Source organism: Carassius auratus, chromosome 14, assembly GCF_003368295.1.
Source record: "Carassius auratus strain Wakin chromosome 14, ASM336829v1, whole genome shotgun sequence".
NCBI lineage: Eukaryota > Metazoa > Chordata > Actinopteri > Cypriniformes > Cyprinidae > Carassius > Carassius auratus.
The window spans coordinates 19,847,365-19,868,359 of NC_039256.1; the positions used below are offsets into that span (position 1 = coordinate 19,847,365).

General features: G+C 37.7%; 1 protein-coding gene across 1 annotated transcript in view; it reads left to right on the top strand.

Moving 5' to 3' along the window:
• The window catches only part of kdrl (kinase insert domain receptor like), a 38,974-nt gene extending 25,141 nt beyond the window's left edge, over window positions 1-13,833 (top strand). Inside the window, exons 19-30 of the mRNA XM_026280543.1 lie at window positions 2,197-2,310; window positions 2,406-2,494; window positions 2,572-2,725; window positions 3,338-3,435; window positions 3,973-4,095; window positions 4,474-4,585; window positions 6,257-6,356; window positions 8,922-9,027; window positions 9,626-9,747; window positions 10,328-10,406; window positions 10,512-10,612; window positions 12,683-13,833. Coding sequence (XP_026136328.1) covers window positions 2,197-2,310; window positions 2,406-2,494; window positions 2,572-2,725; window positions 3,338-3,435; window positions 3,973-4,095; window positions 4,474-4,585; window positions 6,257-6,356; window positions 8,922-9,027; window positions 9,626-9,747; window positions 10,328-10,406; window positions 10,512-10,612; window positions 12,683-12,857 — 1,373 coding nt within the window. The 3' untranslated portion in view covers window positions 12,858-13,833. The remainder of the gene's footprint in view (window positions 1-2,196; window positions 2,311-2,405; window positions 2,495-2,571; window positions 2,726-3,337; window positions 3,436-3,972; window positions 4,096-4,473; window positions 4,586-6,256; window positions 6,357-8,921; window positions 9,028-9,625; window positions 9,748-10,327; window positions 10,407-10,511; window positions 10,613-12,682) is intronic.
• The last annotated feature ends 7,162 nt before the right edge of the window (window positions 13,834-20,995 follow it).

Below are 20,995 nucleotides of genomic sequence, written 5' to 3' on the forward strand. Positions count from 1 at the left end.
GGCTCGAAAAGCCATTACAAATTACAATTTGAAAATGTACTAGTTTTTTTTTTAATGACACCAGCTGCATGAACTTCAAAGTTTCTGCAAAACCTTATGATGATATTCTCCAGCATGATTTGGAGAGTGATCAGATGAGCATCTTGTGCTTCAGTGAAAGAACAAACATCTGTTTACACAAATTTTCTTATTGGATGAGTGACCTAGAAATAGATCACCAGAGCGTTTCTTTGTTTCAAATTTCAGCTTTGAACTTTATTCTAATTCTAAGATTTGGATTGTGGTTTCAGACTTTTAGACCTCACAATATAATGCTATCAGATCAACAGAAACGCAGTAAAAGCACAGAAAGTACTTAGTTGAATGTAATCAACATTCCTGTAAGTTTTCTCACATCACAAATTTCCTCTATTAGAAATGTAAAGCCTTTTTATGGCAGCATTGAATACAGTATATTGAATGCAAATATAAATCAGTTATTGAAAACAGAAGTCCATAGTGGATCTTTTGGTATTCGTGCATGTTTCTTGAGTGCATATGAAGATAATTAGCAGCTGTTCGGGGTATTGCATGCTGCATGTGATAGTCCACAGATATAAAACCTTGGACAGCAACATACGTTAGTGAACTGAATGTGCAAATACACACGTAGCATTTATCACTGACCCATGAACAGATGTTTCTTAGATCACACCAAACCAGAACCAGCACGCTTCACGCAATTGGTCAGTGTTTGCTATTTTATTGCGTATTTCCAAAATGTCCACTGTAATACAACAATATCGAGTCAACACAGGGAATTTGTATTATGCATTCAAGTAAAACAAATATTTTGGTCTAGTAGGACTGTATCCTCTTGTGGTTGTATTTGTTTAAACTCTGTCCGTCTGGTCAACTGTCTGCAGCGTTTGTTTAGTGATGGTGCGTTCTTGCAGAGTGATAAGCACCGCTCTGGTGGTGGTGGTGTTTTGTTTGCTCTTGATGATGATAAATCCCTGCACTCATTAGATGTGCGTTCCCACTAGTGTTATTATATTAGTCTTCCCTGTGCATTAAACTTGGAAGTAGAGGCTAGACTGATGTCTCTTTATGCACTACAGGTAACCTCTTAATAAAAAGCAGTTCCCTTCATTTAAATCCATTCTAATGATCAAATCTACTGCCTACATTTATTTTATTTCCAGAGTATGATGTATGATGTAAATTTTGCATGATTATTATCACCCAAATCTTAAAAAATCAACAATGCAAAGAAAAAAATTCTCTGCCCCCAGTTTGACATCATGAATAGTCTTCACGCTGGTTTCATTCCTTCCTCTACTTTGAAACAAGGAGCGCCAATATTCCTCTCAGTAAAAGTCACTGTGAGGTGTCTTTGGTGTGAATCATGAACGAATTACTGCTCAACGTTGAACATAGCTCTCCTGTGTCATTTTGATGGGTCTAAACCACAGGAAACCTGTCGTATTAAAACAACAGCAACCCAGTCTGACTTCATGACCTCAGTAGGTCACCAGGATAGTGTTCCTAACCACATATTTCTCTAGAACGATGTACAAACTACCAAGAACCTTAAAAAGTGCTGTTTCTCTCCTTTAGACAGTTTGTAACAATGTTGCCGCCAGATGTTGATCTGTCCACTATAATTTATGGCGTGCATTATGTCTGTTTAAGTTTCGTTTAAACACGACAGGCTTTGAACTCTAATTTCATACTTTCCATGTGTGAACGTGATGTTTATCTTGATTATCGAAGCGCTGGTCAAACTGTTTTGGTGGCATGATTGAATTTTTACCCTTTTTTATTTATAGGGCAAATATATATGTGTTGTTTATTATGTTGTTTGTAGGACAGTTCTAAATCTGTGTATATAGATAGATAGAGAGATCAATTATTTTTATCTATATTTTTATAGCTACATTGTATTTTCTGTATAATTAAAAGCATTTTAAATTTTAAGTCACAGTTGTGTCAAGATATTGACAGAACATCTCATATCCATTTGAAACAACAGTAACAGTAACTGAAAGCTCAGCCTTTTGACAGGAGACCTGAAATACAACAGCATTCTTGAGACCACCACAGCATAATCATATATTTTAATTGCAAATAAAAATCCTTTCTGAATATGAAAGACATTCCATTAATTAGTTTTTTCCTCTTATCCTCTTCTCCAACGTCCTCTACACTCAACAGCGGGAGCTACAAATAACGAGTGGAGAGCTTTAATGTCCGAACTGAAGATTCTGATCCATATTGGTCATCATCTCAACGTAGTCAATCTGCTAGGAGCTTGCACAAAGCGTGGAGGTAAGAGCAAGCTGACAAGAGAGAATTCAACCATGGCGATATGAGAACTTTGTACAATTTTTTAAACTTTATCTTCTCTGTTGATTTACGCTCAGGTCCACTAATGATAATCGTTGAATTCTGCAAGTATGGAAACCTTTCTAACTACTTGAGAAGTAGGAGAGGAGATTTTGTGGTTTACAAGGTAAGCAGAATATCTCTTGTACATTTATGCAATGATTTAACATTATGATGGATTATATTGACTGATAACATCCACAGTCTCAGGACGGTAAGGCTCTGCGTTCCAGCTCCGGCTGTGATCTGAGCGAGCTCATCAAGCGCAGGTTGGAGAGCGTGGCCAGCACAGGAAGTTCAGCCAGCTCCGGCTTCATTGAAGATAAGAGCTACTGCGACTCGGAAGAAGAGGAGGAAGGTAGCGACTGAGTGTCTTCCTTCCCTTCTCCCTTCCTCCATCTCAACCCCTCACCTCCACCCCACCCTTTCTGCTCTCAAGGCTCCGCTGATTGTTTTCCCCCCTCAATCTGATAGGTGGCTTCCTCAGGGATTCATAAATACAAATGATATTTTGTACGAGCCACTGTCACCCACTGCGCAAAGCTTTTTCTTATTTCCTTCCCCCCAGACTAGAGTTAGTACGCTGTGGGTACATTGGGTCGTGCTGTCCCATGCCGGTTATTTCCGGTCTGATAAACTGTTTACTCAGGTGGATGATCCACCCACAAGCCCCTCACTTGAGTATCATTGACAAAGTGCACGTCTCAGTCTGCAACTAAAAAAAGAAGCAACATTTCATTGTGTCTCCCTTGCGGATGTGTCTCTAGTAAACAGGGCAAAATATATTACAACTTTATTAAGGGATTGCAAAAGGATCCAAACTTTACAGATTTGTAGACACCACAGATTGGTAGCAAAAGATATTCTTGGAAATTCTGTTTCTTTTTTCCTTTTTTTTTTTGCCTGCCAAAACTTGCATAACAAAACAATGGTTTTAATTTTGCTAATAGCCTTCACCCTTTTCTTGCAGAGCAAGAGGATTTGTATAAGAAAGTGCTCACTCTAGAAGACTTGATTTGCTACAGCTTTCAAGTGGCTAAAGGCATGGAGTTCTTGGCTTCAAGAAAAGTAAGAGACTCAAGATTTAATGAAAAGTATCTCTAACCATTGTAATGTATCGTTGTATTCTTAGTTTGTTATGGCAGCCCATTTTAATACTAATTTACTGGCTTGTAATGTTATACGGTAATAATCAATCTCTGTATTTTGGCAACACTTGTCCAAAACTCCAGAATATAAAAAACGCACATTACTTTATTGATCCAACACACTCATTCACACACATCCAGCAGATGAGATTAATTGGCACATACTAAAGATGCGGTTTAGCACATGTGGTTTAATCTCACCTCAGGTCAGAGTTTCCCTGATGGCAGTTCCATATGTTTTACATTAACACAGCTTTCCATCATGTGCTTCATCTGACAGCGTAATGCCACACATGGTTCAAATAAGACAAAAAACGCATCTTCACTACAGTCCCTTTCCCTGGTTAAGACACTGAGAGTAGAAAGAACATACAATTATATCCTGCTATTACATTAAACTGATAGATGAAGTATGGTAGACCATAATGTAATAGGATCTCTCTTTTACTTCTGCAAGTGTATTCACCGCGATCTGGCCGCACGTAACATCCTGTTGTCTGAAAACAACGTTGTGAAGATTTGCGATTTTGGACTTGCAAGAGATGTGTACAAGGACCCAGACTATGTCCGCAAAGGAGACGTAAGTGTGGAAGATTATCCAATTACTTCATGTCGTTCATAATGCAGTTAGGCTGTATAATGCACACAGTGTTTCAAAACTACTTAGTGTGATGGACGCAAATGATAGCGGTCCAAAAACCACTGACACTGTGAATGTTCATCTGGAAAAAGATAAAATGTTTCTGATGATGCCAAGAGTCTTTGGCGTGCTGTTAGTCATTTTATAAGCCCTGATAATATTATTGTGGTCAAAAGATGTTTTCTTATGGTCAAGTGTGAGCCAAGATGTCACACAGATTGTATAATCAAATAAACAGCGGTTTATAAGCTACATATTTAATATTGGGAGTTGTTCCTTAACAGGTGAGAGTAACATGGTCCGCTTATCTTTTTATAGGCCAGACTTCCCTTAAAGTGGATGGCTCCAGAGGCAATATTTGACAAGATCTATACCACTCAAAGTGACGTGTGGTCTTTTGGAGTGCTAATGTGGGAGATCTTCTCTCTTGGTAAATATCATCGCTGTCCTAAGAGCGTAACTCACATTCTCTTTATTCACCTATTCTTTGGAGACACACACACAGCACTGTTGCAACAGTTCAGGAACTTAACAATTAAAAAAGAGTTTAAAATACTCTCTAATGTTGTATTTTATTTTGACTGTTATCACACACACAATCTTGATTTAATATTTTGGGGAGATTCGATTATGAAACAATCAAAATGTAATTTCAAGCTCTAATGATTTCAGTCGTTCAGTTCTTGGAATAGTGTTTTCTGCTCTGATGTTTTCCATGAAACCAAGTGTCGGCTTTTCCTTCCTTTCTTCTATAGAGACGTCTCTTAGACTTTGTTTGTTTGCTTTACTGGTTCACTGCATTTTACACCAAAGCAAAAAGCCCAGACAGGATTCAGCACCCATTTCAAAGTTAAACACATGAAGTACTGTAGGAAGGCAACTCAGCACATGCTGTGCTTCATCCAAATAGAAATAAAATGAACTCGAGGGTACTCGATCAAAGACACCTGGCACAAACCAGGCTGCTCATGAGGTTCCCTGCGCTCTCAACCTCCTCCAGATGTGGAGGGCTATAACTGTCTCAGCTTATTTTGCCAGTAATAGTGTAGAAATATTTGTTTTGCCATTATAACGTTTTCACAATAACATCAAAATATAACACAATGCACGGTTTTTCAAAATACCATGCAACCACTAAATTGTATATTTAAATCCCTAAAATTCTCGATTATAAATGTGGTTTCAGGCTTTTGAATATAAATGTGTTTTTAAAGATTTGCCTGGTAAATGCATAATGAATAAACCAGAAACAACAGTAAAATTCCCCTAAATCTACATTCACACTGGGTGCGATGAACTCTGTGGGAAAATAGTAGGGCATCATTTTGCATGTTAAAATAAAGCAACATTTATAGGAAAACACAATATAAATAATCCATTATCGGTGATATAGAAGGAACAGGATCTTAACTGATGACTCTTAAGCTGTCACAACCACTGGCCTGCACTGATTTAAGTTGGTATCAAATAGACTAACATAAAAAGTTTAGAAAAATGATTATTGCTACTTGATAGTGTCCATGGGAGAAAAGTTTGCACCGCACCCAAAGTACACTCTCATGTTTTGTGTTGTAGATTGAATTTCTTATCCCTGTTTTTCTAGGCACTCCACATCTACTGCACTCTATTCCCAAAGTTGCAGGAGATTTCAAGTGCTGTTAATGTATTTGTTTTTAATGACTACCTAATCTATGTCAGAAGGGGTTTAGACCATAGTTTAATGAAAGATCGACCTTTCCCGAGATTCATTGTTATGATCTGCATATTTTAGCGGTGTTCAGATATTATTAAAAGGATTTCACTCAAGTAAATGATAATATTGTTTCATGAACCATGGTTTTTGCAAAGCCTTAGCAGTCTGCAAATTCATGCTGTCTTAATAATTTAGTGTTTCTGGAGAAAACAGCTTTGCGTAGAGTTTCCAAGTTCAGTCATATCGGCCCCGCTGATGCTGATTGTGCAGAGGTCTTTCCATTGATCTCACTGTGCACTCAACCCACTTCACAGTTTAGTGAGCTTCTTGTCAGATCCTTTGAAGTGGCCAGAGCTCTATTTCATGGAAAAGTCTTGATAACCCCATTATTCTCTTTCTTCTCCCCAGGTGCCTCCCCTTACCCTGGCTTACACATTGATGAGGAATTCTGCTGCCGACTGAAGGAGGGCACCAGGATGAAAGCTCCTGAATACTCCTCCTCTGAAATGTAAGAGTCGCTCTGCTTGTGTCACTAATGTCAGGCAGTCCTGATTTGAATGCTCTTTGTCAACTATACATGCAATTGTTGTGGAACAATTGCCATGTTGAGTAATGAGTATTTTCATAAGTCATTTTTGAAGCTTTATTGACACAAATGATTTATTATTGTTGTGAGAAATCGGTTAGGTAATGTTAATATATTAGATAAACTGTTATATAACAAAACTAATGACAATCTAGCATAAAAATGCATGTTTCCAAAAATGATGAACATGCACGATTCATATATTCATCCTTTATTATTTAATTTATTGTAGAAAAAACTGTTTTTAATTTACACAATAGCATAGCATTCACCAGTCTCAACCTATAATCCTGTTACCCATTATATAATACGAATATGTACATTTATTTTTATATTTGCATGCCTGTTACCTTTTCCAGCACATGCCACTGTACCAAAGTATGTACGGAATTTTTTTTAAGTATTTTTTTTCTAAGTAAGTTCCTTCCTTGTGATCCCAGGACTTTTAAACAAACTTCACCTCACTCTGTAACCCCCTACAAAACATTCTAGGGTTATTAGCTGGAATCTGCACTCTGGGGAAAGAAACTCTTCTCCTATCGATACAGTTGAAATGAGCAGAAATATCTCATTTCATTGCTTTGACACATGACTGAAGCCTTAAATGGAAACAGATCAATTATTCACAGAGAAAAAGAAAAAGAGCACCTTCTGATTGGCAGCTAGTTTATAGTGCAGTTGATGTGTGCTAGGGATCCATTACAAACTTACACCAATGCAGTTGAAACTCAAGCTCACATTAAAGGCTTCGGTCTACCCAAGCAGCAAGGGGTGGCCAAACACAGTGGCAGGGCCCCTGGGCATCAGACAGGGAAACCCACCAGCAAGATACTCCCATTGTGATTACAGGGTTAGAGAGCAAGCCAAAACTAAATCTGAAAGTTTTCAGATGTAACAAGATATGAGAGAAGAGGTCATGGTATCAGTTTTAAATGTGGAAAGGAAGTGAAGCGGACAACTTCAGATTAGAGTTGCTTTTACATAGGTGCACAGAACTGAATCGCATATTCACAGCCTGTTCTCAATAACAACCCCTACTGCTGTCAAAGAAGTGCTCTAATCAATCTTCGTTTTGAAACTAAGGGCTAGTTCAGGATGGCAATTTTTTATATCTGATATTCTGTAACTGTATCACACCCACTTGGAAACCTGAACAGAGCACTTATGTTTTAAACATAGCACGTAATGCGAGTTGTCTCACATTTGCAATCACACACTCCAGTTGAACATAACAAGAGGTCATAAAAGATGGTGATTGGAGATGACCTACAAAATGCAGTCCAGACCTCAGACCTGAACTGAATTCGGCCCTCATAAATACAGCCTGATGCCAAGTCCTCAAAACTGCTTTAAAGAAGTTGTCAACTATCGTTACAGATAAGGGTCAGTTTAATATACTGTATCACCTTTAGAACTGATAACACTGTTTTTCAAGTTATGTGCCGGCCTCAAGGTTTAACATTACTATATTTCCAACCCTGGGAGTAACCCTGACCAAACTAGAGAATTGAATCATCTGTAGAATCATCTGTCTAGACTGATTCACCAATTTAATGATGAACCAGTTCCCATTGTCCCACCGAACTAAATGCTACTGGCTGTCCTTAATGTATTTCCATTAACATTTCCATAAGTGTGAGTGCAACTTGAGAGGATATAGAACATCCTGGTGTATCGTTGATTTTAGAGGAACCACCATTTGCCATTTTTCTGAACTTCCTGTTAGTTTAAGGAGTTGCTCCATCTGGCTTCATTAAAATAACCATTTTAGAAGTCCTGCTTCCTCCTGCTAATCTCCTTCACAGCCCACGAGAAGAGTACCTCCTCTCTGATCACTACCTAACTCAAACCCAGATGGATATATTAGTTGATTATTGTAAGGAAGTAATGAGTCATCAACTAGTACAGTAAATTTTCCATACTCCAAATTGCCCAGTGTTGTGTTAATCAGACGGGATCAGAGAGTTTCATGGGTAACAGGCTTTATTTATGTAAGGACCTGTGAGTGCAACACCGTAGTATAAACAGGATACAGTTCAATCATCGCCAGTCATCATTTACTCAAATGCCTGCTTGGTGCATTGACGCCCCAGAGTTTCACAACTGAAACCTAGCCTTCAGATAAACTTAACCATTATAGGCCACTGCAAAATCCAATAAAGGTCCCCAGACGTCTCTTGTGGGGAGAGATGCTGACAGCTCGTGTAAAGCAGGAGGAAGTTCCTCTCAACACAAACTCTCATCTTGAGAACGGTGCAATGAAAACACTCCGCCTCACTCCTCGTGTCACGCATTGAATATTATTGACAACAGTAAATAACTGGATAAAGCGAATTTGCAGACTAACCTAGAGGTCAAGGCAAAGGGTGTGATTCATGAGGGTTTGTGTAGCTGCTGAAGAATTGCAATTTATGATTATGGCATATTATTAAACACTCTGTATGTTAAAAAGGACATTCTTTAACATGTGCCTGTGTCTTTCCATAGATATCAAACCATGTTAGACTGCTGGCATGGAGAACCATCCAAGAGGCCCACTTTTATAGAGCTGGTAGAGAGGCTAGGAGATCTGCTACAAGCTAGTGTGCAGCAGGTAAGAGAGTCTCACGCACTTCATTACATTGCACGGGTTTCCCACAGACTTTATTTAAAAGTTTACAACTCTGACCAGAGCAAAACCACAAGAATTTTATGGGATGAGAAATGCACTGCCATTACACAGGCAAAACCATGTTAAACTGTGTTTAACAACTAGTCATAGATGAAAGGTGAATATTTTTTGAATGTGATGAATGGAAAGATTTAAAGTGAGTTTGGAGTGACTGTAAAGAAATGTTAAGACTTGCAAAGTCAACTCATGAAGAAAAATAAAGTAAGAAATGAATCTGATTTATAAAATGGCTTGAAGAGAAGATATGGTCTCAGTAAAAGACTACACTACACAGCATAGAGAACAAAACATATTCAAAGCCATCTGAATTGGACGCCCTCCAAACTCTCTCTTTCTCACATAAGGAATCAAGCTTAGTGTACTGTCCGGACTGCCCCTAATAACATAGTCTCCATAAAACATATTCACACATTCCCTTACAGATTTATGTACAGATTCCTCTGGAATCCTTTCAAACTTTATTGCAGGGTGATGTCACAGTTTTAAAATGAGCTGAATGTTTAAACACCTTCTCTCTTAGGAGGGAAAACACTACATCCCAATCAACACGGCCATGTTGAGCAAAGCAGACCCCTCAAACCTGAGCCCCACAGAGGGGACCTCCACCAGACCTGCCTCTCTTAGAGACTCCGGGACAGCTTGGTAAGACAGCTTTATCTTATCTATTTAACGGATATCTGTTCAGACTGATTTGTTTTTATAATTCAGCTGTTATTAATCACTCGGAATGAAGGTTCTACCATCTATTTTCTGGTTTCCATTCATTTTCCTGTTTCAAACATGCACTACACGTCATCCCAACTGCCTTGAATGCTTGAATGGTTTAAAAGTGAAGGAAAGCACTAATTGGTTCTTGATAAGAAATGGTCCTCATAGGCCCCTAAAGGAATTTCCTCTTTTGCCCCAAATGCATTTATGCCTTCTTAAGATAATATTTATCCAACTCTTGTGTTTCCATAGGTCCTTCAAGTATATTTGTAGAGAATAGTATCGAAATGCTGCAATCCCTGTTATCCCTTAAGCTGAATATAAAAGATATCGCTTTACCCTGCAAATTACAAATATTTCATCCAACTCAGCATTGAACTTTTACTTGGAAACTGTGATACCGAACATATCCCTCTCGCTGTAATGTGTTTCATGTATTTGTTTGGATCTGCCAGACATGATGTCATGAGAAACCTTCTAGACTGATCTGAAATGGAGTATTTGATGCTTTCAGGAACATCAAGATCCGCCCAGGGAGTGTGAAGACCTTTGATGAAGTAATCATGGAAAATGGAACCAACAAGAACCACGAGGTGAAGAGCTGGTTTTTCACACTCTCCCCTTCATAAGAAAAGGCACGTTACGAAATAATGCAAATATATTGTATCTTTGGTTAAATAATGTTTGGTTGTTCACAGGGAGGCCAGTCAGACAGTGGAATAGGTCTATCTTCAGACGACCTGAAGACACTGAAGCGTCTGGAGTCACTGGCCAGACCCCGGAGTTTCATGGCCCGAGCGTGAGTATAGTACATTCACAACTATTTAGACTTTGCCTGGACCACAGTAATGGGTAGGTCTGCCGGCGTATGCCCTGGAGACCCTCCCACTGGGCTGGAATGTAGATGCCACAATTGTCTTACAGTTTCTCCCCCCTATCTCCACACGACTCCAGCCACTAGCCCTTTTCTTTGAGAGACGTGCCTGCGCGAGAGTCTCTCAGACAATAGCACAGTGGAGAGATTTTGCCTAAGGTGACAATCTCAACAGCCAGACAACAAAAGCAGGGCTGGGCGTGTGACTTGTTAAAGCTGGCTGTAAGGTCTGGTGACTAGCATCTTTGTTTGTACCGCCTGGGTCGTAATGGCCTCTGACTCCATCACTGAAACATGCTACAGATATGACACATGGCCATCTCATACAATAACATGCCTTTATTTTATTTAGGAAGTATTTGAGAGAATGAGTGTTTAATACTGTTAGTGATTAAAAATATATTCCATTTAGTGTTCTATTATTTTTGCTAAAGAAGGTAAACTGTGAATACAACCTAAATAAATTGAATGCTTAATAAAAATTAAGATAGTCTTCTTAAAAACATAGTTAGTTCTTGCCCGAGACAAGCCTAATAATTTATTAACCACAGACTAAAGTGTGCTAGGGTCTGAGACATCATTATTTGTTCATAAATGAGCCCCAGGGCAAATGGCGCTGAAAACTAAAGTGAAGGTGGCCTTTTAAGTTATTAATGGCAGGCCATTGGGCTGGATTAGCCTTGGTTTTGTTAAAGCGTTTGAGATCTGAGACTGCGTTTATGGTCTTCCAATGCAGCAAAGGCCAGGGTTAATCTACAAAGGTTATCCTCTAAATTGCATTCAAGGGCTTGTGGACTATATTGCATCCTAATATTTGAGGGCAGGGGTTTGGACCACCAATTGCGGCTAGACAAATAGTGATAATCTCTTACTGATTGGAGGTTTATGACTCAACCTCCAATTTACTGACTAATGGTCATGCTGTTTAGAAGTGTTCAGTCTAAATATATGATTGGCAATAGATAAGGGCAGCTGAGTGAAACAGTGGCTACACCACAATGCCAGGGCTATATTATATGATCTTCATCTATAAAAGGATCTTATTTTACGATTTATGGTTACGAAAAAAAATGGTTGAGCATTAGTTTATAGATCAAGTATCTTAAGTAAAGCTGTCATTATCAAAAAAATAATCCCCAACATGGAGCAATTAATTTATAAGAAAATAAATTGTCCACTACAGTTTACAAATATGACTGTGAGCGAGTCCACAGCATGATACAAGAGACATCTGTATAACTGACCGCCGAATGCTGCGATCAACCAATCAGATTCAGGTGTTCCAGAGAGCTGTGTAACCTCGTTTTAATAACACCACACTTCCACAATTGTTTTATTACTCTACTGCTATGATTGATAAGCCAAGTTTGATTACAAATGAACGTAGTCAACAGGTTTGGATTAAAAGCACTCTGTCAGGCTTCTGTCAGCACTCCCCTGTCTCTCCATGTCCAGTGGCCTCCTCATCCCAAACCAATATGAAGAAAAGCTGGGCACAGCCTGCATCCAGCTGGCAAATCCATGCGCAAGTTGCCATGGTCACAGGCATGGGAAAAAAGACCCACTCTGAGCATGTAGAGAATGATGTATATATTGTAAAGAGGCGGCCCCTGCAGAGGACCCACTCAATCACTGTCACCTTTGACCTTCTACAGCTTTATTACTATGTCCAAGATTCTCCCTCCACATTGTGCCTTTGGATTCCACCTGGTACTCCCACATTTAGTATGCACATATGTGAAGTGCTTGGCACTGACAGCTCTGCTTCTCTCTGTGTTCAAATCCCAATACATGCCATTTCACATAGGTATTTACTGCTAATTATCGCCCCTTGAGAGACTGTAGACTAAAAGCAATGCAAACTCACAGACTCCCTCCAGGGTGTCTTGACCCGTTGACCCCAGATGAAGAGTTGTAACAACACACAGAGCAAACTACAACAGAATAATACTATTTCAACTGGAATTCATTCAAATCGTTTTGCTTCTTCCACAGGATGAAGAGCAAAAGTAAGGAGTCAGTTCTGCTGGAGGGCGAGAAGGAGAAATACCCACTACTTGTTCCCTCACTGGTCTTGAGTCTGGAGGATTCTCTCGACCCAGAGCTGGAATGTCATAGCCCACCTCCAGACTATAACTATGTGGTGCGTTACTCCACACCACCTGTTTGAGTTGATCTGCATTCTTTAGCCACCAGAAGTGTCACCCAGTTTTGGAGGATCTGATTGGTTGGGTCCATTTTAGATCTCTTTTGTTTTCCCCCACTTTATTCTGTACTGGACTGGTCATTTAGTTTCACATTTTCTCTTTCTGTGCACTTTTTCAAGGTAGTGTGTGAGTACAGTGGGCTGCCACTCATATAATTGTGGCAGTCTGACATACAAATGGACCACCTCAGGTATTCCTGTCCAGTCTACTGTGAACACAACAAGCACATTTTATTACAATAATGGCACTGTTTTCCCCAGCATTTTTCATACAGAATGGTGGCTAATAATGAAATCATTTGGTCGGTGGTTAGAGCGAGAGGACAAAGGCAATTCTTATTTTATTTCTAGATAAATATTTTATTGTAATGAAAACTGGAATTTTGGTTATATGGTTTTTTATTTTTATTTTGCTAAAATTATTTCTGAGCTCACTAAAGCTCTTTTTTGTTTTAGGAAAATATTTTTCTTTAGAATTAATTTCACTTATATTTTACTCTGTCAGACGCAAATGTCAAACAAAGACCACAGATCATGAATAATTGAATGTGCGGTCTGAAATTCCTTCCCAGAACTCCATCTGAAATTGCAGGACACATCGATCATGAACACTACGGATGCACATTGTATTTCCAGGTTCTGTTGCTTCTGCCTGAGGGCCGTTTTCCTGAGTCGTGTTCAATGAAGCTGAATCTCAATGAATCACTTTTGTTCCCCCATATAGTATTTTTTATCCTCATAGCTCTTAATCTGGATCATTTTAAAGAAATTAGTCAAGCTTACTGTCTTACACATGACAGGACTCAGTTAGCATTGTCTATCACTGTGAAAAATGTTTCTAAGGCCTTTTCAAGTAAATGATTCATGCATATTTAATAGGAAACATGTTAATTATCGATCAAATGTGGACCACAATAAAAACGGCCTTGCTCTGTTCAACAATAGTTACACTGTGTTGTGTACTTTCCATATTTAAGTTGTTTACACTACTGTATACATAACAGCACGTAATATGTTGTGCAGCTATTAACCAGAGGAACATATTCTGTTACTGATTCAGTAGTCTTTCATGCTAAAATACTACTAAAGCTTGCAGGGCAGGCTATACTATTGTCAACAGGCTGGTCACCATATAAATGGTCATGATGATTATAGTAAAAACCTGCACACGTGTGTGTGCTATCAGTATTAACTACTTAACATGATGGAATGGGTGGGAAATCATTGCATTGGCTAAATCAGATTGTAAATTGACAGTTGTAAAAGCAGTTAGACCCGTTATTGCTAAAGTCCAAGTGCTACATTCATAGTTGATGGACTGTCTTCCAAATAATGAAGTGTATATACTGCCAAATGATGCTTTCAGTAATGTTATTTTGACTGGTGTTTGTGAAGTAAATTTGTATGCACTGATATTTTCTACATATATTTGTTTGTATTATAATTGTATTTTAATATTAACCAAGCATAAATAAAGATCTATATATTTATATATAGCACCTTTTCAGAGTCATGATTGCGTTTGTACTAGTACATAACAATGACAATGGTTTGCCTGTCAAGTACTGGATTCTTCTTCCTACAGCCGGATTTCTGATAAGGTGTATTTCCAGTTAGGTTAGGCTTACTGTAATTAGATTCTTGGTGGAGATGGTTAGGCTGTGTGTCATCTGTGCACTGCTCATTGGTTGCAGAGACACATTTCCTGAACGGGGTGAGCTGACGGCAGTCTGTCTGTCACCAGGACAATACCTCTGTGAGCAAGAAAAGGAAGGGCTTCTCCATCACTCCCAGCAAAACAGAACTCCAAACACAAAACTTCCTAAGGGCCAACAGTGCCCCCCAGCTTTGGCGCTAAAACGCTTAAGGTGAAAAAGGTGCATATTGTTGCCATTTCTGCTTGTCATATTAAAGATAAACAGTGTGTACTTTGTAAAAGTTCACTTGACTTATTGAGGATTGGCGGTGTGTTATTGGCTTGTTCTGAAGGTTGTGAGACATGTAAACTGATTCAGGAATATGAGCTATAAACAAACAAGGGAAGGATGTTGGGAGGGTTAGGGCTCATCATATTCTGGCTACAAGCACAAATGTGGAATTCACGCACACCTCATATTTTTCCAAACTCACAGGAAGTACATAGAGTCTCCGAGTCTCAATTTCCTTTGCTTCAAATTAATATGAATATTATGTGATCATGCATCATTTCCTACAATTTTTCTTTCCATTTTATTAACCAAGACAAAGTACTAAATAACACAAAATCTATCTAGCTACAATTACATACATAATCATACTGATAAAAAATGTATAGCCTGAATATTATATGCATAATATGCATAACATAAATGCATTATGTAAATGTAATAATCAAATGTCTGGGGCCCGTAAGGTTATTTTTTTTTTAAAATAAATTAATACTTTCATTTAGCAAGGACACATTCAGTTGATCAAAAGTGACAGTAAAGGTGTTTATAATGTCACAAATTTTTTTTTATTTCAAATAAATTCTGTTCTTTTAAACTTTCTATTCATCAAAGAATCCTGAATATATATCCTATATATATATATATATATATATATATATATATATATATATATATATATATAATATAATATAAAGCTGCACAACTGTTTTTTTTTTACATTGACAATAATAATGTTTCTTAAGTTATGTCAAATTGCAAAATTATTTCACAACATATTTTTTTACCATATAAAATGCAACTGAGCATTAGTGACCTCTATGAAAAACTTTTTTTTAAATCTTCTTTTTGAATGGTAATGAGGATTCCCAGAGGATTTTTGGCCCTTTATATAATGTGGATTGTGAATTGCAGTTACAGTAAATAGTTTATAATGGAATCTTCTAAAATTATCTTTGAGATAAACATCACGTATGCATCTAATTAAAGGCTCTCTCCTATTGGGACCACTTTGTTTTTCTCTTTCAACAATGTGTAAGTCCATGCATTGCCACTTCCAGAGTCCCTTCCCAAGGAAAATAGTCCCCCGGTGGCAAGATGCTTCATTAATCACTAAAACAGAGGTGGTATATTGCTGCCTTTGAGAGTCTGCCAAAACTCATTCCTGCAATCAGTGACAAAACAGAATGCCTTGAAATCCTATCATACCCCATTCTCCTTCCTCTATGCATTTACCATTAATGGAGTGTTCTTCCCTCCGCTCGCACTTCTCACGGTGTTCTGCTGAGGGAGTGCAGGGAACGGCTGGATCGGGGTTGGGGGGAACCACATCCGTACCTCTCACCTACAGCCTGAGACAATGGGGTAGACCTCACTCACCACAGATATGGCTTCTGCCCACCTTTTCCCAGAAAGGTAGCACCGAAAATACAAATAGCCCCAAATATTTTAATAAACTCCCATGACGCCCAAAGGCAGGGTCAAAGAGTTCTGACTAAATCACAACAGACTGTTTATCTTAAAAATAGTTGTCGTAGACTTTGGCTTTCAGATCAAAGTAAATTCTTTTTGTCCCCACTGGATTCCAATGACTAAAAATGAACTGTTTATAATCTGTCAAGAATTCTGACATTGAGAACAATTCAGAAACATCTGATCTACTGCGCTATGGGAACTCTGGACTCAAAACTGCTGAAGCACTGAACCGACGGCTGTCTAAAAGATACTGTATGCTTTTTGACACAGGTTTATGTTGTGAAGAAAAACAAGATGGGATACCTGATGATGAACTCATAAATGATAAATGGTAATCTGAAAATGTTGCAAATGTTGGTAAAGTGGGAAAAGCTTTCAGAACTAACTGAACTGATGGAGGTCTGTGGTTGTATCTGACAGAAATCCTCAGAACAGTGAATGTGGACCAAACAACTAAGGTCTCACCGGTAATATCCATCCTTACTGCCTTTTATCATCTTCTCACGCATATATGAATGTTTATGCCACTTTTCTTGACTGCTGTCTTAGAGCAACTCTTCGCTTTTGGAATTTGTTGGATACACATTTTTTATAGCAACATGTGTTTTTCAGTGTGTAACTATAGTATATTAAAAATAAGATTTTGAGGATATTCTTTAACAAAACTTTTCAAGACATTAATTCATTTCAGATTTTACCCAGGGGAATTAAACTAGGGGATGACTGCAGTCTCTAAAGTCTATGAGAACAACATTAGATCTAACATTTCTGAAATAGCACACATTTCCAATGACATTTTAAACTCAACGACCCGATAAATATAAATTTTGCAATGTTTTATATGGACAGTGTCAAGACTAATTCTCACTGTGGAAAAGAAAACGAGAAAACATATAAACTATTTAAACTATTTTGAATGCAGTCTGTCCCCAAACCATCATACATTTGGGACACACATGTTATTTTCAAGTTTCCAAAAAAGTTGTAAATCTGTCATGCTGAGAGCATCTCTAGCCTCAGATGAAGCATTCTTCCTTTAGACAGAAGAGAATGGAATCCTTTCCAATCTAAACACTGTGCACAAACAAAACCGCTTCCATTTCTCTGAAATCCATCTCCATCCTTATTTAACACTTGCAAACTTTCAACAGACTCACATGGAATTATGATAAAATACTAAATAGGCTACATCTTCTTTTCAAAGCCAAGCATCTTAAACGTGTTCTGGCAGGCTCTCTTCAGCATGGTGTATTTTTGGCAGTTCTCATGCAGGCACAGGCTTTAGTTTACATTTTACTTATTTGTTTCTAAATTATGTAGAACATACAGTCTACTGTGACATTATCATATCCAAACAATGGTCAGGCCACAGGTCAAGCCATATCAGATTTTCATACTGACCATGAATAGCAAATAGCAATGTTACAGCATTAGAAAGCTGTGCAACAGAAATGTATCTGATTATGTCACATACAATCATTAAAAGTAATTCACGTAACTACACAGAAGTGTGACGTTATTCAATGTGTCGCAGACAAGACGCAATTTCACGCAAACAAAATACTTGGTGTATACTGCCCTCTAGAGGTCCATCTGTAGTTGAGCTGATTAATTCATAATGAAATCTCAACATCATTCTTCATGTCTTTAAAAAAGTAAGGGAATGATTTATAAATAACGTGTTGTAGGCTACCATAAATATCAGAAGATGTGTCATAAACGTGTCCGTCCAGCAACTGCATTTGAATTCATAGTGAGTTGCTCTTGCAGCTAATTGACCAGCAGAGGGCGGCACTGCGCTGTGTGGTGATCCTCGACACTAACCTGTCGCTTTCTTTATTGCGTGGCCTACACCTGCATCAACAACGTCTGTGCTACTGTGCTCACAAAACCCACGTCTGGCCTTCGCATTGTTATGGTAGGCTATATATTACGAACACATATTCAGCACAGATAGCAATGTGAATTTGCAACATATAGGCCAAAACATACCGTATATGACCATCATTTACACTTTGTAGCGGATTGTCTGGAGCAGCATTGAAACGGTGTGGAAAAGATCTAACAAAAAGTAAGAGTTTAACCCTACACTCGTTTATTTACTATAACTTAGTGTGAGTTCAGCAATGCTCGAACAGATTATAACATAAATAAAATCAACTGTAGCAGCCATTCATACTTTTTCCAGATAGGGTCTTTGAGATTGTGTTTACATTTAATTCGAAATGTTTTCATTTGTGACCCTGGAACACAAAACCAGTCATAAGGGTAAATTGAGATGTATACATCATCTGAAAGCTGAATAAATAAGATTTGAACCATTTATGTATGGTTTGTTAGGATATGACAATATTTGGCCGAGATAGTCTACAGCTATTTGAAAATCTGGAATTTGAGGATGCAAAAATAAAAGAGAGAGAGAGAGAGAGAGAGAGAGAGAGAGAGAGAAAATTGCCTCTAAAGTTGTCTAAATTTTATATTACTAATCAAACATTAAGCTTTGATATATTTACAGTAGGAAAATTACAAAATATCTTCATGGAACATAATCTTTACTTAATGTCTTAATGATTTTTGGCTAAAAGAAAAATTGATCATTTTGGCCCATACATTGTATTTTTTGGCTATTGCTACAAATGCACCCCAGCGACTTTAGACAGGTTTTGTGCTCCAGGGTCAAATTTGGCTAACATCATTATAGTGAATTTGTTCTGGCTTGCAGCTTACTGATCTCATAGGCTTACAGAGGTGATGTCATCAGTCAACCATATAAACATGTTCTGATGGTTAATTAATCATAAGCTAACATGAATCATGTCATACAACAGTTTACATTTCCTAATAGCCTTATTTTAGCGATACATTAGCACAGACAAGAGGTCATTAGATGGTCCAGTCTAAAAAATGGATAAGCTGGACCAGTTAAAGCCTGTAGACCATCCTGGATTTCAAAAAAATAAGCTACCATTTCCAAAAAACAGCTAAAGCTGATATGACATGATTTTTCCAGTAAGGGTATATAATTAATTTGACAATCTTAATTGTTTTTTATCACTTTTATAGAAGAAAACGGCTTATGTTTCAGTATTAAATTGGTAGTAAATATATTTGTTATAAACTCTGTTTGGATGATCAGTCCCACTGTACCTGAAGGAGCAGTCTGAAGGAAATTATAGGCTATGTTCAAAGGTCATGCATTATCACACAGAAATCATATTAAATATTGTTCTGAAATATTTACATTATGACTTGAGGGTTGTAACGACTGAACTCATAAAGGTTTATCTTTGCACCATTACAAATCTGCCAAAAACTCAACTATTTTTGCATAGTTCACATTGCCTTCCTAAAAATGATTGAAAATGTGTGCATGTCCTGTTTTTGCTAAATGAAATTGATTATTTAAAACATTATTTTTAATGGTATTTAAAAGACTTTACAGAATAATTGTCATGCATTTGTGTGAACAAAACACTTTTACTGAAAATCACAAATCAAGGAAAACCAGTAACAGTATGTAAAACACAATTTTTCATACAGGGTGATGTTGACAAATGTGTGTGTGTTGTTGTTTGTGTGTATAAATAAATAAATAAATAAATAAATAAATAAATACGCACGCCACACACACATACATACAATAATAACATTTTTGTGTAGTGAATGTAAAATTAATTGTGGTTGTAAGAAACTGATGACATGTCTTTTCTACCCTAACATCTGAGAAATGACAGTCAAGCCTGAACAAGCTACTGTCTGCATATGTTAATGTTTAAAATACCCCAGAAACCTCGCTGTAAAATGAATTAACAACTCGTTAAATATTTCGACTACATGGCGACACGCACGACACATGAGTACTGTAGGTGATAGCTCACATTTCCATAAACCGGAATTAGCTGTGAAGTGTGACCCGAGAGTGTCATGGTGTGAGGGATTCGAAATGTGAAAAGTTCGCCTTACTTCAAGACACCTTCTCCCGCTTTGCACCTCTTTTACAAGAGTATCCTTTAACAAAGACGCATGGACTCAGAAGGCGACAAAGTGGCATGGGTACCGTGCAGACGTGGCGTTCCCATATCCACAGGTTTAGCTCCATTAGAGAGAAAAGAGCAGTAAAACTTCAAGCGAGCATTAATCGCTGAATGACGCTGCCTGCCGATGAGCACGTCACAGCTTATTCCACTTTTATGATGAACACTTATTTAGAAATAAAATTAAAAGTAAAACTGTTGTTGTTTTCACTTGTGTAAATAAATACACTTAAAATATATCATATAGCCATTTAAATTAACAAAATAAATATAAATAAATTATTATATAAATCAAATCGATTATCTTGTTAATAATATTAAACATGTATAATAAAATATAACAAACAAATCATTAAGGTAATAGCTGGTTTGAACTTTTTTTACTTTGTCAAAATATGACATGTGACAAAATTGGTTTCGAGTAAAGAAAATAATTTTGAACTAAATATTAATATTGCATGTAATGTTTTGATTCCTTGAGTGAGTCTACAGCTCTATTGAAAAGGCTAGTGATGAAGATGTAAGTCTGAGGTGATGCGAAAATCTGGCACTAGAGGAATCTTTGAGGGCTTGATGGCGTTATTGGCTGGTCATTTGAATGCAAATCGGGAGGTTTTGAAGTCGTGGCTGACGTCAGGAGGGCTTGGTTATACCTTTGCCACCACCA